Here is an 18,599-nt window from a genome sequence, read left to right as displayed (position 1 = left end):
ACTAGATCCTTCTTTTTAGAAGTAGTAGATCATTGCTGCTATTCTTTTTTTTAGGATACCCTTGTAATGTCTCCATTGAGCAGTTTATTCGCATTCGAACGTAATATGAATGGAAGTTTCTTCTTCATTGCATAACCAGCATATGGGATCATCGTTGAATATACCCATTTTATGTTTTCTCAGATGCCAGAACATAGTCGTTTTACTCTGCGTTTTACCCTAACTGTACTCCTATACTTTTGCCAGTTTTGGTGAACTTTAATTATAAGTTAACTATTTTTGACACCTCAAGAATTGGTCCACTGTTTTTTTGTGGATCCATTATGAGCTGGAGGTGAGCTCTTGTCATCTCAAGGTTCTAGGCCTATACATGATCTTGCAGATCCTTTTCTGGCCAATGTACCTTTTTTTCATTACCCAGAACTCCTTTATGTCCTGGCACCCAAGACATAATCAGGTTGTTGTGTTTTCCCAGGTTTTGGATATTTTCGCTTACTATTTGCTATGTTACCTTCTACAGGCTAGTACTTTTGTGGCTGCTTGGCTGTCTGTTATTAAAAGGATTTTTTGTCTGTGTTTAACCACTTTTAACGACGGTTGGGCAGATTTGGTCATTTTCATTGGTGTTTGTTCAAAAAGGTCTGTCGCCATGAAACAAAATAATGTTCTAATTGTTCTTTGGTAATTGTGAACAAACAAGGTATGATTAAGAAAATGCATAACAATAGAACTCAACACCAACATATTTTATACCTCGTTCTCATAAAGGCAGCGGAGGGACGAATGTTGAAGATAGGACGGCCAAGTGGGTAATAATTTACATTTTTTTGAAAAATGCCGTTATTAGTTAACTAGGGCCCCCCTGAGGAGATGTATGCCTTGTTATCAGGAATGACAAAGTCGAGGGGCCCTTGCATCCGTCAACAATGACTCAAGAGGGAGGCGCTCACGTAAATTCCCCTCCCGTTCTCTTAAAACTTAATCATTCCGAGTATTATCCTACTTTAGGGCTTTCGAACATAAGGGGCTTCTTGGTCTTTTTTACGTGCAATCCTATGTAACGGTACAGCGGCTTTTCAGCCGGAAGATTCCCTATTCAATTTACAAGTAAGAAAGCAAAAGAGCATCGTGTGGTCTGAGAGGTCCATGTTGTTTTGTTGTTTCCGATCATCCTCACTGATTTAGTCCGTCATACGTCTTTTGTGGCTTGACTCTTTGTCATCTATCAAAAACTGCATTTTTACCAAATATTAAAGAACCCAGCACTGGACATGGCGAGAATTAGAAACTGTTTTGATTTTTCTGTTATTCTTTCGTTTGCAGTTTGGTCGATTCCGATCATTTTTGTCGTCCTGTCTTCGCTGATTCAGTATTCGGAAGCGTTAATGTTTTTCACCTTTATGCCAATGGAACAAAAACGGCCTTTTTGGTAAAATAGCGATCAACCCAGCACTGAAGATGGCGAGAAGTTTTGGTTCTTTCACATTTCGTTTTTTTCTCTTAAAATTTCGTTTGTATGTAGTTTGCTCGTTTCAGATCAGTGGTCCGCCTAACCTCGCTGATTTAATCTATCTGTGACCTTTCAGCTGTTTCCCTTTAAGTCAATTGTACAAAAACGGAATTTTGGCAAAATTGCGATCAACCCAGCATTGTTTGTTTCTCTTATATTTTCATTTGTTTGTAGCTTGCTCGTTTCAATCAGTGTGGTCCGCCTATCCTCGCTGATTTAGCCTATCAAAGGCCTTTCTGCTTTTCCTCTTCGTGCAAATTGTACAAAAACGGAATTTTAGGCAAAATAGCGATCAAACCATCATTGGTTTTTCTCTTATATTTTCATTTGTTTGTAGCTTGCTCGTTTCAATCAGTGTGGTCCGCCTATCATCGCTGATTTAGCCTATCTGAGGGCTTTCAGCTTTTTCTCTTTGTGCCAGTTGTAAAAAACAGAATTTTAGGCAAAATAGCGATCAAACCATCATTGGTTTTTCTCTTATATTTTCATTTGTGTGTAGTTTGCTCGTTTCAGATCAGTTTGGTCCGCCTATCCTCGCTGATTTAGCCTATCTGAGGGCTTTCAGCTTTTTCTCTTTGTGCAAATTATACAAAAACGGAATAATCCGCAAAATAAACTCAGCCCTGAAGATGGCGAGAAGTTGAAACCTATTACTTTTTCTCTTACGTTTTCATTATTTTGTAGTTTACTCGTGCCAGATCATGTTTGTCTGCATGTCCTCGCTGATTTAGTCTATCAGAGGCCTTTCTGCTTTTCCTATTTATGCCAATCGAGATATTGAAACTCATTTCGTTTTTCTCTCTTGTATTTACATTTGTATGTAGTTTACTCGTTTCAGATCATTTTTGTCCGCATATCTTCGCTGATTTATTCTATCTGAGGCCTTTCAGCTTATTCTTTTTGTGCCAATTAACAAAAACGGTCTAATTCATTAAATAGCGATCCACCCAGCACTGAAGATGGCGAGAAGTTGAAACGCATTTCGTTTTTTCTCTTTTGTATTTACATTTGTATGTAGTTTACTCATTTCAGATCAGTTTGGTCCGCCTATCCTTGCTGATTTAGTCTATCTGAGGCCTTTCAGCTTTTTCTCTTTGTGCAAATTATACAAAAACGGCATAGTCCGCAAAATAAACCCAGCACTGATGATAGCGGGAAGTTGCAACGTATTTAGTTTTTTTCTTATATTTTCATTTGTTTGTAGTTTATTCATGTCAGATCATGTTTGTCAGCATATCCTGGCAGTTTTAGTCTTATCAGAGGACTTGCGGCTTTTGCTCTTTGTGCCGATTGTACAATAACGGCATAGTACGCAAAATAGCATCAGCCCATAGACAGAAGGGTTTTTTATTTAAATTCAAATAACTTGCTCATTTCGTGGAGTTCCTGTATTCTCATTAGGGTAGTCTAATAATTAACAGGTATAAGCAAAAGGAAACTTGTTGCGATTCATTCACTAAGATAAGGGCAAATAGATTAATCGTTGTACATTAATAGTTCAGGTTGTAGTCGTACACCTTGAGATATTCATGACTCTGTCGACCTTCGACTATGCCAAAAATAGACTTTAGTATTTTCCTTTGCGGTCGTAATCGCTGTTAAATTGGGTGTAGACTTATTTAAACTTAAACCGTCATTATAGTCTCCGTGGTTTGAAAATGAATCGGAGTACGTCGTCGACCGTACGGAAAAGAGAATTGAGAAGATTTTAATAAAATTCCAAGGATTATTTCAAGGGGGCGATAAATAATTCCGCACGCCCTACAGCACTAATCTCTAATTTAATAATTTCGAGCATCCGGGCCTTTTAAATATTTTATGCTTCCGTGGAGACTCGGTGCGTTCTTTCTGTACGTGGGGGGGGGGATCATCGGGATTTAATTTGATCCTTGTGTTTCAATTCTGGAATCGCGTGCGTTTGAGGGAAAGCGAGATTTTTTGGATGACATCATTCATCATCATACCAAACCAACGAAGATAGGCAGAACAAAGCTGAAACGAACAAGCTAGATTTACAGTTGTATCAAACTATTGTAATCTTATGCCTAATGTCTTTCGGGCAACATCTTAGAGTTTCGGTTCGCCCTGAGTGACAATTAAATGGAAAGCGACAAAATATCTCGTACGATGGGAAATTCGCACATCGGCATTCGGAATACGTCGCCCCATAGGTTTTTAACTTCCATTTATTTACTCTTTTCTTTCTACAAATAGGTGAAGAAGGCAGGAATCGCCTTGGGCATACAAGTCGCATCAACTTATAAGAAGCTTTGAAGAGATTTAAGCCCCCTAATGCCCACGCTGCCTTACTTTATATTTTTATAGGTCTATTTCGACGTTTTTTCTTTCCGATTCACTTTTGGGCGAGATAAAAGAAAAACTTCACTTTTAACATTAGAGTTTGTCCTTTGCCAACAATTTACGTAAATTTAAAATTTTAAGCTTTATTTTATTCTTTTTTGGTTTATTTAAACACATCACTATTTCAGAACTTTTCTTTGTAAGTCGCAAGGCGATACTAAGCATTTTTGAATTTTTAAACATTCTTAAAGAACACCAGGTTTACCCCAACCTAAAATGATGATGATGATGAACGCTTTATTTTTCTATCACACAAGGACCATTTTTATATCTAATGTGAAATGCAATATACATCAAAGTTACTCTGATACTAATTCTTTAAACATTAATTAATTCAAACAACAAACTAGGGCAAATAATAAAATGGAGAGAGAGAGAGAGAGAGAGAGAGAGAGAGAGGAGAGAGAGAGAGGTGTGGTGATTGAGAGAGTGAAAGAGACAGTTGGTAGACAGACAAAAAGATTGAGAGAGAGAGAGAGAGAGAGATGGAAAAAGCAAAAAAAGGAAAGATAGATGAGAGAGGGGGGAAGAGAGAGAGAGATGGGGAAAGAAAAAAGGAAAGATAGAGGAGAGAGGGGGGAAGAGAGAGAGAGAGAGATGGAGAAAGTGAAAAAGGAAAGATAGAGGAGAGAGGGGGAAGAAAGAGAGAGAGAGAGAGAAAGAGAGAGAGAGAGAGAGAGATGGAGAAAGAGAAAAAGGAAAGATAGAGGAGAGAGGGAGGCAGAAAGAGAGGGAAAGAGAGAGAGATGGAGAAAGAGAAAAAGGAAAGATAGAGGAGAGATAGAAGAGAGAGAGGGGGGAAGAAAGAGAGAGGAGAGATAAAGGAGAGAGAGAGAGAGTGATGGAGAAAGAGAAAAAGGAAAGATAGAGGAGAAAGGGGGGAAGAAAGAGAGGAGAGATAAAGGAGAGAGAGAGAGAGAGAGAGAGAAGAAAGAGAGAAAAGCGAAGAGAGAGAGTGATATTGAGAGAGAAATTGTAGAAAGGAGGGATATTGAGAGAGAGAGAGTGAAATATATTTGTTTTTCTGATTGAGATGTTGAAAATCTTCGTTTGATGGTAAATTCATACAGCTGTCATTTATTTCTACATCCATTTCTTCAGTTCAACTTCAGCATGCGTTTGGGTGTGACCGATTTGCTGTTCAGATCCAAAGGGTGGCTACTTTTGCTTTTACTAGTTGCCTTCGATCCCCTCGTGTCCCGGCACATCAGATCTGGTTATCTTTTTGTGAGTAGAAGACCCAAAGCCTTCAATGCTTCGATATCTGAGAACCTTTGCACCTTTTAGTCCTTGTGAGTATTTCTTGTGCACCGAGTTCTTTAGCGAGGATCTCACGGATGGAATCTAATGGTTTCGCTTGGTGTCAAAATTCACGGCCTTAAAGTCTCTGCCTACTCGTCCTGTTCTATTTCCATCTGTATTAATAAACCCCGTTTATTATTTTTGAGCTTTTTATTCTTCCAAACATTCTCTGCATGTGCGTATGCAACCCAAGTGTCAATATTGAGAACTTTCATGATGTGGACCTGCCAAGTTTTAAGTCCGATAAAACTGTTTGCACGGGGTTCATCCGTGCACTTGGAGATGGTAAGCTTGTAAATGACTTGTACCAGAGGAAAATTTTGGGTTCGGCTTCAATCTAGTGTTTATTTCCGTATGATGTTTCATTAGATAGTAGTACTATCTACTGTAGTACTACCTGGAGTACTTCACAGGTGTGTCCTTTGTTCAACGTCTTCAATCTGGCCGGTTACTCTTAGTAAGGACTGTAGTACTGAAGGAAAAGGTCGTTGAAAGCCCCTCATGAAAGTATAAACAAAAACTAACCTTAAAAGTTTGTTCTCAGACGAGCGTGGTTTATTAAAAATCGTGTCCCTTCCCAGTGTTTAACCGCAAATAATCCTTTGAAATGGTACTTATTGCCATCAAACGGACTTAACCCTTCTGGGGTCGGCCACTTCGTAAAGGCCAGGAGGCAATTTAATGAAAAACCACCCCCGGGTCTGGCCGGCCTCGAGTGTAAACATTCTGTGCAAATCCTCCAGTCGGAAATGTCGTTTGCGGCCGTGTCGGCGAGTCCGTTTAAACTTTAACAAGTCCCCCCCCCCTGTTATGCTTTTAACTTCCACGTGGGTTTGGCGGAAAGGTGGACTAAGCAGAACTAAGCCACAACGCCGAGGCCTGAATTACGATTTGAATGGAACTCCTGGGTCCAATTTACTCTCTTCCTCCTGTTTGGATATTTCCTGGAAGGTGGAAACGACGAAAACACTTAAATTTTCCAATATATTTCGTTATTCTCGTCTTTTACGCTTTTTGCTTATAAGAAAATTATATTTATAACAAATAAAAAACGTAAAATATTTGTTGATCTTATAGTTATAATCAACCAGTTTTATACGGTTGAATAGAGTTCTTTTGATAAATGTTTAAAACAATTAAAATAAATCTGGTTCAAGCAATGATGTTTAAAGTTCAATATTTTTAGTAATAGTATTGGTTGTTAGATTCAAAATAGCACAAAGCCACAATGGTGACCAAACCGATCAGTACAAGATACAATCTGTTATAAGATCTGTTAATCCACTTACTCTAAACTAAACTATAAATATTTCAATCAATTATTCTTTTTATCTAAATTCTTAGTTGAAATGAAAAAGTTAGCGTCACGAGCAGGATTCGAACCCACAACATTCGGCTCAATATGTCACTGCTCCAACCACTTGAGCTATGGTGACTTTGACCACTTGGACACTTCCCATCTCAAATTACAACAGTTTGAATTTTCCCTCTTTTTGCCATATTTTCAAATGTCGTGTAATCAGGTTTCGATTCTCAGCAACTTATAAAGTGGCCACGGGGAGCTGTTAATCAAGTAATTACGTTTTTAAAATTATTAAATTAATCCATATTTGCTTAGTGGTCATTATTGACCATATTAATTATTCCAATTAATTATCCTTTTTATGTAAGGTTTTTGGTTGAGATGAAAAAGTAGGTGAGGTAATAATTTAATTAATAAAACGTATAGATATTAAAATAGTATTTCAATTAATCATACTTTTTATCCCGGTTTGTCTCCAAGTTTTTTGTTAAGAAGAAAAAGTTGGTGTCACGAGAGGGATTTGAACCCACGATCTTTGGCTCAATATGCTGCTGCTCTAACCACTTGAGCTATCATGACTTTGATCCCCTTGGACACCAACTACCCATCTCAACCTACAACCATTCGAATTTTCCCTCTTGTTGCCATTTTTCAGTTGTCAAGTTGCTTCTCATTTTCATATCAACCAAGACCTTAGACAAAAAGAATAATTAATGTGGTCAATTATGACTGCTAAACATGTACGGATTAATATAATAATTAAAGAAGTAATAACTTCACTAACAGCTCCCTGTGGCCACTTCATAAGTCGCTGAGAATCGAATCATGATTATACTACAATTAAAAAATGGCAAAAAGAGGGAAAATTTAAAAGGTTGAGATGATGAGTTGGTGTCTGAGTGGATCAAAGTCATGATAAATCAGATGGTCAGAGCAGTGGCCAAAGGTAATAATTATTATGGTCAATTATGACAGCTAAATACGTATGGATTACTATAAATAATAATAATAATTGCTTATGTACTTTCTAAAAAGCTAAAACCATCCAGGGAAACCATATACAATCAGAAAATGAAAATAAATAAGTGTTAGAGATCAAAAGGAGTCTGTTTTTTCATGACCAGTATTGGTCTATTGTACATCTGCATTATTATCTAGCACTTCTCAATTAGCTTAAGGCTTTTTACCATATTCTCAAGTTTTATTTAAGGACGTATGCATCCTTCAGCCTTTTTGTCTCCTAAAAGTAGGAATCTTAGCTCCTGTAACGCTTTGCATCAATGGAGAGCATGTCCGACTTTTTTCCTTCTTCCTGGCAATATCTGCACAGGTTTGTTTCTGCTGGTACAAGTCTATAGACATTTGAATAGTCTGCATCCAGTCAGCAACTATCATTAGTCCTAGCACGTCCTAGTGTTGGTCGTTCTGATGTTATTTTCTGCTGTGGTCCTTTGATGAACTTTTTCACATGCCTCTGTCCTGAACTTTAATCCCATTGAACCGAAAACCTTTTCTTCCATTGCCTGATGGATGTATATTTTTGGCAGTATGCACACAAGGGTTCAGAGCAGATAGGTGACCTCATCAAACTTTCATTGGCCAATTTATCAGTTTCTTCGGTGCCTCTCTGCTCTGTGTGCTCTTATATCAGGGTAATTTGGTTGTTATCCCCAAGGCCTTATGGTACTGAAGTAATCCAATGGCTCTGGACTTGATTACTGATGAAGTACATGTAGTAAACATTGGAAATACCAAAAGCCAACCTGCCATAGAATGGCTGATGTCTAGATATTTCAAAATATTACACAAATAATAAAAAACGACTTCTAATCTTCAAAATGTCAACAAATTAATTTATCAGGAATTACATTTCTTCCTGAAATCTGCAGGAAGATGCACCAGTTATTTGATCTGTACTGATCATCTTGGTCTGCTATCTTGGCTAGGTTGCCCTGTTTGAAGTGTTCATTTTGCCTTCTTCAGTGTGTTTTTTGTGAAGTCAAATCTCATTTATAAAGTTATAGAGGGGATTTGAAAGAGAAATTAATTTACCATGTTTACTTTTTTTTTTTGTTACATATTGTCCACATTTTTCATTATGGCCTTTTTTTAGGAGTGTTGGACTTACGAGTGAAATGGATTCAACAGGCTCTGTAGCAGCAGTTGAAACTGCTCTCGATCGATTGAACAAACAAAGAGAAGAGCTTGAGGAACTTTGGGCAGCAAGGAAGCTCAGGCTTGACTTGTGCCTCAGGCTTCGACTTTTTGAACGCGACGCTCTTGAGGTAAGTCCTCCCTTATATTATTTCTCTATAGAATCTTGACAATTTTTATTTATAGGTGTCATCACAGTTGGAAATATGGTCCAACGAACTGGAAAATACCGTGTTACCCGATTCGATTGAGGAGGCTGAAAGAGCGCTGAGGGCGCATACAGAAAGCGTGTCGCATATGCAGTCCGGTACTTATCAAGTTTTACAGGCCGGGCAAGAGCTCGCCAACGTCCTCGAGTCGTCTGGTGTCGGCCTTATGGCAGATTCGCAATACACTGCTGCTACGAGAGTCCAAGTCTTGCTTGAATTTTTAAATGAGAGGGAAATGGATTTAGAAGACCTTGCCGAAGTCAAACGGCTCAAGTTGGAACAATGTGTCCAACTCTATCAGTTCAGAAATGATGCTAATCAGGTAATTTATTTTAATACACAAAATATTTTTATTGAGTTATCTAATGGAAATATTGCAGGTTGTCAGTTGGATCAGAAATGGTGAAGCTATGTTAATGGCAAGTTTCACCATACCTAATTCACTTGTTGATGCTGAACAGCTGAAAAAAGAACACGAACAATTCCAAGTTGCTATCGAAGTAAGGCTTTTTTTGTTTTAAGGCGTCTTAGGACTATTTAATCATTAGAAGAATATTTTTCAGAAAACCCACACATCAGCTGTACAGGTTAAACACAGAGCTGATGCTTTGATAACGGCAAATCATTACGACCCAGCAAGTGTAAGACAAATTTCAGAAGAAGTGACAAAAAGATGGCAACAGCTTGTAACATGCGCAGAAGAAAGGCATAAGCTTGTCACAGCAAGTCTCAACTTTTACAAGACTGCAGAACAGGTCGGTTTTTTTATAAGGTTTTAAACACAATTTTAAATTCGAAGGGATTTTGTCCAATGCGAATGTGTTATTTCAGGTATGTTCAGTTTTGGATTCTCTGGAAAGGGAGTACAAAAGGGATGAAGACTGGTGTGGAGGCGGCAGCAGCACAAACGGCAACTCGCCGTCGAATGCCGTCGCACAGTTGATAAACAAGCACCAAGAACAGAAAGAGGCGTTCCTCAAGGCGTGCACGCTTGCGAGACGCACAGCTGAGACTTTCTTAAAATACACTTCTAGAAGCCTTCAGTACTACAACTACCCGACGTCTGAAGCCGGCCCCGAGGCAAGAGTGAAAGGTAAAACGCTTTTATTTAACCTCATCACAATCATGGTTATTAATGGCCGATTCATTTTAGTCATCCTGGATAAGCTGCTCAGTCAAGAAAACAGGGTCCTGGAACATTGGTCGCAAAGGAAGAAGCGCCTTGACCAATGCCAGCAGTTCGTCTTGTTCGAAGCTTCTGCAAGGCAGGCTATGGAGTGGATACAAGAAACTGGTGAAAACTACCTAAACACTCACACTAACATCGGGGCCAATCAAGTGAGTACTTAATATTTAAAACTATACTTAGGGTATAATGTAGATTTTGGGCTCCAAGTCACATTTTGAACCAGCACTGGTCCATCTATACTCGCGGGTTTTTGGTGATGCTCAAACGCATTTTGACTTTGACGAGTCTGAGGTCGTTGAATATTAGTGATTGGTGAGATCTCATTGGGTTGACGAGTCTCATTCCAGCGGCACAGTGCCCCTGCTTATATAGGGAAAAGCTCTACTCTGATTGGCTGCAGAGTGGAGGGCAAGAACATTCCATAAGTCGTACGGGCATCTAGCAGTGTCATGGAAACTAACTAGTGGTCACTACAGATTAAATTAGAGGAGTCAGACTCTCAACCTGTGAACCATGACCAGTATTGGTCTTGTTCATTTCTGATGTTGTCTAGAGCTGTTTAAACAGTGGACACACTTATCCAATGCAACACGACGGGACGTGACCTGATGCCAATCCGATGTTAATTTTAACGTAAGATTACCCCGTGCACATCTGCCACAACACTACTGTACACTACACAATGCAACCGAGTTCACCTGTCCAGATTTTCGTTGATTATAGTCAAAGGCAAATATAACCGGACACTCATATTTTTTTGTTATGAGTATGATTAGAAAATTTATCAAAACACCAGAATTCCATTTAGTGATAAAATGAATTTAACTCACTATTTATTACCTGGTTTCGCTCATAACAACGCATCATGAGAAGAACTAGATAAAAAAATTGATTGTTAAATTTTAATCTGTTACTAAAAGATTTTCCGGTGTTTTAGTAAATTTTCTTTCAAACCATCATAATTTTAAAAAAATTTAAATTAAAACTCATGAATTTTGATATTGTTTAATTTGGCTTACATTAGTGTAACTATGTTGTAATTAATTTATGATTTTTCCTTCTCGAAGGTGGGATAATAGGTCATCTCAAAAAAAAAAAAAAAACAGTTTTTCTTTCAATGCACAACGTTTCGGATTTATTTTAATCCTTCCTCAGGTGATTTAACGCAATGGTTAAAACAGTGGTCGTCAGTCATTAATATTTTGTAACAGTTTATTTTAAAAAAGAGCCAGTGTGGTACATATTTAAGTCTTTCAGGCCCCGAACAAATGTTTTAATATTAAATATACTCAGTCAGGTTCAAAATATTAAAAAGTTTGTTCGGGATCTGAAAGACTTAAATATGTACCACACTGGCTCTTTTTTAAAATAAACTGTTACAAAATATTAATGACTGACGACCACTGTTTTAACCATTGCGTTAAATCACCTGAGGAAGGATTAAAATAAATCCAAAACGTGTGTATTGAAAGAAAAACTTTTTTTTCTCCCCCTTTTTTTTAACCCGCGGGGTGCCGATGTTTTTGAAAAAAGCCCACTTGTAAGTATGTCGGATTCGAATGCAGGGCCGCTGGATTCGAACCCCTGACCTTTACCTTACAGTGATGAGCACCGTGTCAACGCCTAAACTGTTGCGGCCACTGACGCCCCATGAGATGACCTATTATCCCACCTTCGAGAAGGAAAAATCATAAGTTAAACTGTTGAGGTCGAAATATAACAAAACATCGTTGTAATTAATGTATAGATAAAAATACTTATGGTTTGAAATAAACAAAGAAATACGTCCGGTCTTCATTTTTTGTCTTTGATTATGTACATATTATATATGGTAAATATATTATATAATAGTATATAGTAATTTGTTCCTTTACTTAGATAATCCCATGCAGATAATCAAATTGATGTTTCATCATCCCAAAATACAAACTACAGAATCATTCAACATTTTCTTTCTTTTCTGATATAGAAATCAATGTAAGATATTTGCTGTTTACAAGTGAGGTTCACTTATTGAACCCATGTTTTTTTGGCCCCCGTTGAAACCAAGCCGATCGTACCCCTTCGGAAATATATATTTATTCGAGGACGGCGTATCCTTAGAATGATACAATGATTTAACTGGATAGAAGTTCCGCTAATCATTAAGTGTAAAATAGAACAGAGTGAAAACAGCACAAAAACAAATAACTTTTTGGCGGGAAAAATTAAGTGAAAGTAAACGCATACAAATCAAATAAACTGACAAACAGACTTTAAAAAATTAAGCTAATACAATTTTTATAACAATTTTAAGAAAAGACTCTGTTTGAAGGGAGAGGAGATGATTATATCAGAGGGATTTGAAGGAATTAAGAGAGGTGGCTTGACGAATAAACGGAGGGAGTTCCAGAATTTGGCGGTGCGGATCAGGAAGGATCTTTTGAAGGAGTGGGTTTTGTGTTGGGGGAGAATAAGGTCACGGGGGGGGGGGGATCAGGTTTTGTAGGCGTGGTGAGAGGATTTAAATTGGAGGGATGATGCACTGAGGACGACGTATGATAACAATGATGAAGGAAGGATCCTAGGAGTACTGAGATCTGGACGAGGGGAGAGCCAGGACAGATTGGAATACAGACGGGACCCCCGGGGAATTTGGAAGTTCTGGGGAAAATTAGACATCGGGTGGCTTTAGCTCACATTGCGTCGGGTAAGAAGTCATTTGAGCGCCGGAATAGCCGAGTGGTAACATGTTAGACTCTCTGCTTATAGACCCTGCAGTCATCGGTTCGATTCCTATTGTCTGCCCTGGGATTTTCTAACACGCTCCACTTCCCCTATAATCAACATCAGCCAGCACAAGTCCATTCTCTGGGTAATATGGAAAACAAGATTAAAATTAATTAAAAATTAAATTTAAAAAAAAAAAATCAGGACCACATTCTAACAAGAGAGTTGTATGTAGTATATTTCAACATACAAGATAAATTTATCACTTAATAATCAAATATTTTTTTAGAGTATTATTAAAACAAGTAGTTTGCAAATTAACAAAAGGAATAGATTACCATAAGACTGCTTTCCATTTTTATTCTTAAAATTGTGATTTTTCACTTCAATTGCATAGAGTAAAAATATTTAGAGTATTTAGAGATCGTGAGATGCAGTTTTGGTGTGATTTAGGTTTAGAAAAATATTTTCTTTATCAATTAAATAACCTTGAAACTGAATTTAAATTGGAAAAAAAATAATTGTGGGCCACCGCTAATAAACACATTTTTTGGCCAAATCTGTAAGTTTCTATTTATATCCGGTTGGCGATGGTAGGGCCGATTTGAGTTCTGGCCAGCACTATAGTGTGACGTTCGGACAATCACTGTCCCACAGATCGAACGAACGACTGAGATGATGCGAAATGAGGAAAAAGTTTTGTCTGTTCGGAAAGAGGCGGAAGCTATGGATAACACCGAATCGCGAAAGGAAATTTGTCTCGCTACCAGATCTAGTCAAAGATGTCGTCCAAAGAAAAATAGTAACCATTTTCTCCTTATAGGCAGTATCGCATAGTAAAAAAAAATTAACTAATAATTTGACTAATTTATATTTTAAATTATTAACAAATGAAATCATTGAATTTAGATACAAATTTTGATTCGAGAAAACAAGATCGCTTCATGGTCAAATATTTAAGATAATTTATGATATTTTTATACAATTTTCACATATAAATTGTCAAAAATCCATGTTCTTTAATTGATTTTTCTTTTTTATAATATGTAACTTTATTTTGGCTTTCATGATCTTGTGTTGGATACAATACAAAAGTTTTTTTATTTGAAATGGAAACCTAACTAATTTATATCTAGTATAAACAGCAAACATCCTTCCATAAAAAATATAAAAAATTCTGTTGTTTTTAAAGATTAGAGTGCTTGTTTAGCCGAATTTTATAAATAAATAGATTCTGTCAGCTTGCTCATTTCCTTATTGTCGCTTAAAAAAAAAAAAAAAAAAGCCAAACACGTAAACACAAAGATAGGCTTAAATTATTGGCGGTGATAGCACAGGCGTCCTTGTTACTTCAACTTGAACCCACATGTTCAAAGCCAGGCTATGTTTCAAATCTGGGACTGGACTAATACATTGATGAGTGTAATAACGGATTATGATTTAAATTAAAAATTTCTAGGTCAAAACAGTTGATCTGATTTAGGGCCAAGCTCATTCTGAGAAACATGTTTATTTATAAGTTGTGTGCCGTTGCATCTCCGACGATATGTTTAATATTACACTTAAATAATCTAAAAACAAATTATTAAATCAGTTAGGAATTTTTTGCCAATTACATGTGATAATGTGCAATAATTAGGAAAACAGTAAAAAACACAATTACAAAAGAATAAACAGACTTTTTTTTTTTCAATTTCAAAATGAACTGTTATTTACTGGGCAAATTGTTTTTATGTTATTCCTAACCTTTTTTTTCCTCTCTCTCGCTGCAGGAAGAGACCGAGAGCCTTCTGGGGGAGCATAACGAGTTCAAGGCCGCTGCAAAGGAGACGAGGGAAAGGGTGAAGCTTCTCATCCAGCTTGCCGACAGCCTGGTGGAAAAAGGCCATGCACACGCGACTCAAGTCAAAACATGGGTGGCTGCCGTCGATAACACCTACAAGGACTTTTCATCACGGATGGACAAGTATAGGTATGCTCAAAAAAATTTTATCATGATAATTTGTACTTTTAACCACTCCAACTTAGTAGTAGCTTTAGAAAATGGCGTCCATAAGTGGTTTGCTTGGTTGTTAAAAGGGGATTTTGGTTTGGAAGAAACAAACCCTCAGATCGCCATCTAAAAGCTGATGGCCAATTTTTTTTTGTCATTAATAACCCACACTCAATACACAAGACATCATACAGACACTTAACATTTATCATTATGTTTCAACACATCTGAGAAAAGATATGTTATCTGGAAAAACTGAATTGCATATTCTTCTGTAGTCCCTCTTAAAATTTAATTTATGCATGTGCCTTCTTAAGCATCAGTGCCCTGTCAGGAGTAGTTTCTTTGTACATCTTGCAGGTGATCCATCTTTGAATTTCTTTGCATGCTTCATGCCTGGAGTATTGTTACACCAGATTTTTTATGACCTTTTTTTCATGGCAAGATGCTAGATCTATTCAAGATGCTATTCCACATTTACTGGTTTGTTCAATCATAAATCTACCTATAAAGGTAAACTCACATGACAATGGCTATTCATTGTCTTTTCTTCGAGATTAGATCTTTAAAAAAAAAGAAATAGGGATGATATTAAAAATGTTTTTACCCGATACATCTTGATTAATTACTGCAAAAGAGTTGCTTTTTTTTTTCAATTTTGTGTCAGGTGTATGTATTGGCCGATTAAACATGCTAAAATAACTTTTATCTAGATTTTTCACTCGATTATTTTCACCTTAAGACTATATTTATCCAGGGAACGGTGTGTGTGCCTTTCATATCTATATCAGTGGTGGGCAGTTTCTGTCGTCACTTATTATCTTATCAAAAATCCTGGCGATCCCTCTCTCCGTATTTGTAAATCCCGTGTTCGAATTTTTCCCCATTTTAGCATATGTTGATTGAAATCTTGTCAAAACAAAAATGTTAGATACAGCGGTGGGCTTGGTGCGTCCCCTGGTTTGCACTTTGTATACAAACAGCCCCGTCTACAATATCATAATTTCTTCTGGACCTTTATTAAGCAATCTTTTGGCCATTCATAGGTGTGTCTTATCTAATTCTTATAATAACAAGCTTATATTTTCTAATGATTCAACTGTTTTTTATATGTTTACTTTGCAAAAAGGAGTTAGTATTTCGATATTCATTTGGATTTATTTAAATAATAAAGTTGACTTTTAAGGTTGTTTGAAATATTGTATACATTTACATTTTCATGCTTAGGTCCCAATTGGAAACACGTCTTGGAATACCGACAGAACATGAGGGTAAACAAGAACTGAGCATCGATCGAAATTCTGATCCAAATTTAGAGTCGAAAGTCAAAGAATCGACGAAAGACCTCAAAGAGCTCAATGAAGAAAAGCGAAGATCCGCCAGAAGAAAGGAGTAAGTAACTGAACGCAAATAAAATAAAAAATAAAAAAAATCAAGCCTATTGACAAAATTGATCAATTTTTAAGGTTCATCATGGCCGAGCTGTTACAAACGGAAAGAACATACGTGAAAGACCTAGAAACTTGTATAAAAGTGTTTCTGGACGAAATGCGCATCGCTAACGACGTCCCGTCCGGAATTCTCGGCAAGGAGAGAGTCATCTTTGGCAACGTTGAGAACATACGCGACTTCCACAGGGACATCTTCCTCAAGGAGCTCGAAAAGTACGAGACGATGCCGGAAGATGTTGGACATTGCTTTGTCACATGGGTATGTCTTTTTTTAAATTATTATTTTTATAAAACATAATTTATTTACCTTTCATTTTGTCTCCTTAAACTCAAAATTTTTTTTCTTTCTTTGAGTTGATTAGATTTTTCATTTTCTCTCTTTTATCTTTCTGAAATGGTAGGGTGAAAAGTAAATAAATACTTGTTGAACATAAATGAAAACTAAAAATAAAAAAAGCTTAGGCGGCAAACATTCCATTTTTACAAATACAATGACAAAAATAAAGAGTAAGGAACCAAAGATGGATAATTTAGATTAAAAATATTAAAACTCCCCTGCACAAGAGCAGAGAGTCAAAAAAATGTAATGATCAACTTGCCCTGAAACCCCTGGAGACCATGGAGGGTTGGCTTTCCGTTCAATAAAAAATAAAACTCAAATTATACAACAAAAGTTAACAGTTTAACAGAAAACAACCGGGCAAAATTATCATATCATCTTAAAAGCTAATTAAATAAAATAAAACCAATGATTGTTACTACTTATGAACTAACAAAATTAAAAAAAAAAAAAAAAAAAAATTACAAATGCCTTGTCCAAGTAGAACACACAAAACTTTTTTTCTGGTGGTCGCTGCTGCCCGTTCTCAGTGTTCTGATGGTTTTTCTAGAGAGCCTTCTTCCTCAACCTGATGATGGGAAAGTCCTCCTTTCCCTGTCCCGGGTATCCATCCTAATTTCATGTTCCAGGATGGCTTCGGCTACACTGCCGACATCCTCTCTCCTTCCACCATCTTCGGCTTGTTTGACAGTTCACATCCTGATTCGCCCCGGACGATGGTAAAATCATCCTCGTGGCAGACCGAAATCCCCTACCGGGACCCATCCTGATCACTCGATCCAGATCAACTGTGCACAAGGAGCAAAATCCGGGGTGAAATGTCGACCTCTTTTTTTCCGGGTCTATGTCCTCGGGTCTGCCTCGTTGCCTTCTTATTTTGCTTCCTTCATCTGCTCTTTCTCTCCCAGTGCTCTTCATCTTCATTTTATTTATTTAAGTTTTTTATTTTATTTTTTTAGTTAACATTTTCTTGTGCAAAACCAACCTTTGTATACGACAACTTCAGTACTAATTTGTCTTCTTTATTCCCTGGCTTTCTTCTCTCTCCAGGGTTTCTTGATCTTTTCAATGCTGGGGAGAGGAAATTTAAACTTAATTTATATTAACCCCTTATTTAGTAATTAAAAAAGTGGGTAGCAAGTTATTGCACTTGACAAGTTTATTTCATATTATCTTTTATCATTTAAATATTCTCAAGTGTCTCTTACTTATTTCTTTTTTCAAGTTTCAAGTTTGTTTATCGTTTAAATATTCACTTACTCAATTCAATTAAAAAAAGAGCTTGATTGATTGACCTGGTTTCTATTGCCATGGCCACAATCTTGGATAAATTTCCAAATAATTTTTGTATGCTGTGATGTCAGGTTCTAACATTCTGAGAATAAGTTATAATATTGTGTAAATTAAAATTATACGGATTATTCTTAAATTTAAATATATACTGTGAATAGTCGTCAGGTCTGATATATTAAATAACTCCACCAAAGACATCCTACCTAAAAGTTTAATCTGTCTTTACAAAATAAGCATTAAAATGATATAAATAGTTTGTGTAAGTGTTTTAATGGGATTTTTGTGTTGATTACAGGCGCCCAAGTTTGACATGTACGTCGAGTACTGCAAGAACAAACCGGAGAGCAATTCGGTGCTAGTCTCCCATGGCGGCGGTTATTTCGAGGAGCTTCAGAAAAAGCACAAGGTTGAACACCCGATCGCCGCCTACCTCATTAAACCAGTACAAAGGATCACAAAATATCAACTGCTCCTCAAAGACCTACAGTCGTGCTGCGACGAAGGCCAAGGGGAAATTAAGGTGAGAATGAGACATGTCAAATTAAGGTGTGTTTTATCTGAGATAAGATTATAGAGACCGATCGGGCAAGATTATTTCATATTCTTATTATTCAATGACTCAATGACTCTCAGTTTAATTTTGCAACTCTGAGTGTTCGTGATTTTTTCTTTTTAATTTGAAAATTCGTCTCCAATGGAAGAGCGCATTCATAAAAATTTTTTAAGGCAATCTTTAATTCGACTAAAGAAAAATAATTCAAGGTCTTCAATTTTCTATACAAAAG

General features: G+C 36.9%; 1 protein-coding gene across 7 annotated transcripts in view; it reads left to right on the top strand.

Annotated features, from left to right (window-relative positions):
* Nucleotides 1-18,599, top strand: part of LOC106662231 (triple functional domain protein) — a 351,395-nt gene that overhangs the window by 146,167 nt on the left and 186,629 nt on the right. For all 7 annotated transcript variants that reach the window (XM_024228191.1, XM_024228188.1, XM_024228186.1 and 4 more), the window contains 10 exons: nucleotides 8,590-8,761; nucleotides 8,817-9,161; nucleotides 9,220-9,339; nucleotides 9,403-9,594; nucleotides 9,671-9,932; nucleotides 9,993-10,177; nucleotides 14,510-14,709; nucleotides 15,958-16,122; nucleotides 16,197-16,440; nucleotides 18,110-18,334. In XM_024228191.1, coding sequence (XP_024083959.1) covers nucleotides 8,590-8,761; nucleotides 8,817-9,161; nucleotides 9,220-9,339; nucleotides 9,403-9,594; nucleotides 9,671-9,932; nucleotides 9,993-10,177; nucleotides 14,510-14,709; nucleotides 15,958-16,122; nucleotides 16,197-16,440; nucleotides 18,110-18,334 — 2,110 coding nt within the window. The remainder of the gene's footprint in view (nucleotides 1-8,589; nucleotides 8,762-8,816; nucleotides 9,162-9,219; nucleotides 9,340-9,402; nucleotides 9,595-9,670; nucleotides 9,933-9,992; nucleotides 10,178-14,509; nucleotides 14,710-15,957; nucleotides 16,123-16,196; nucleotides 16,441-18,109; nucleotides 18,335-18,599) is intronic.

This window comes from Cimex lectularius, unplaced genomic scaffold, assembly GCF_000648675.2.
Source record: "Cimex lectularius strain Harlan isolate CLEC.00 unplaced genomic scaffold, Clec_2.1 scaffold170, whole genome shotgun sequence".
NCBI lineage: Eukaryota > Metazoa > Arthropoda > Insecta > Hemiptera > Cimicidae > Cimex > Cimex lectularius.
The sequence above is the reverse complement of the archived record's forward strand: the minus strand, read 5'-3'. Positions and strand labels throughout refer to the sequence as shown.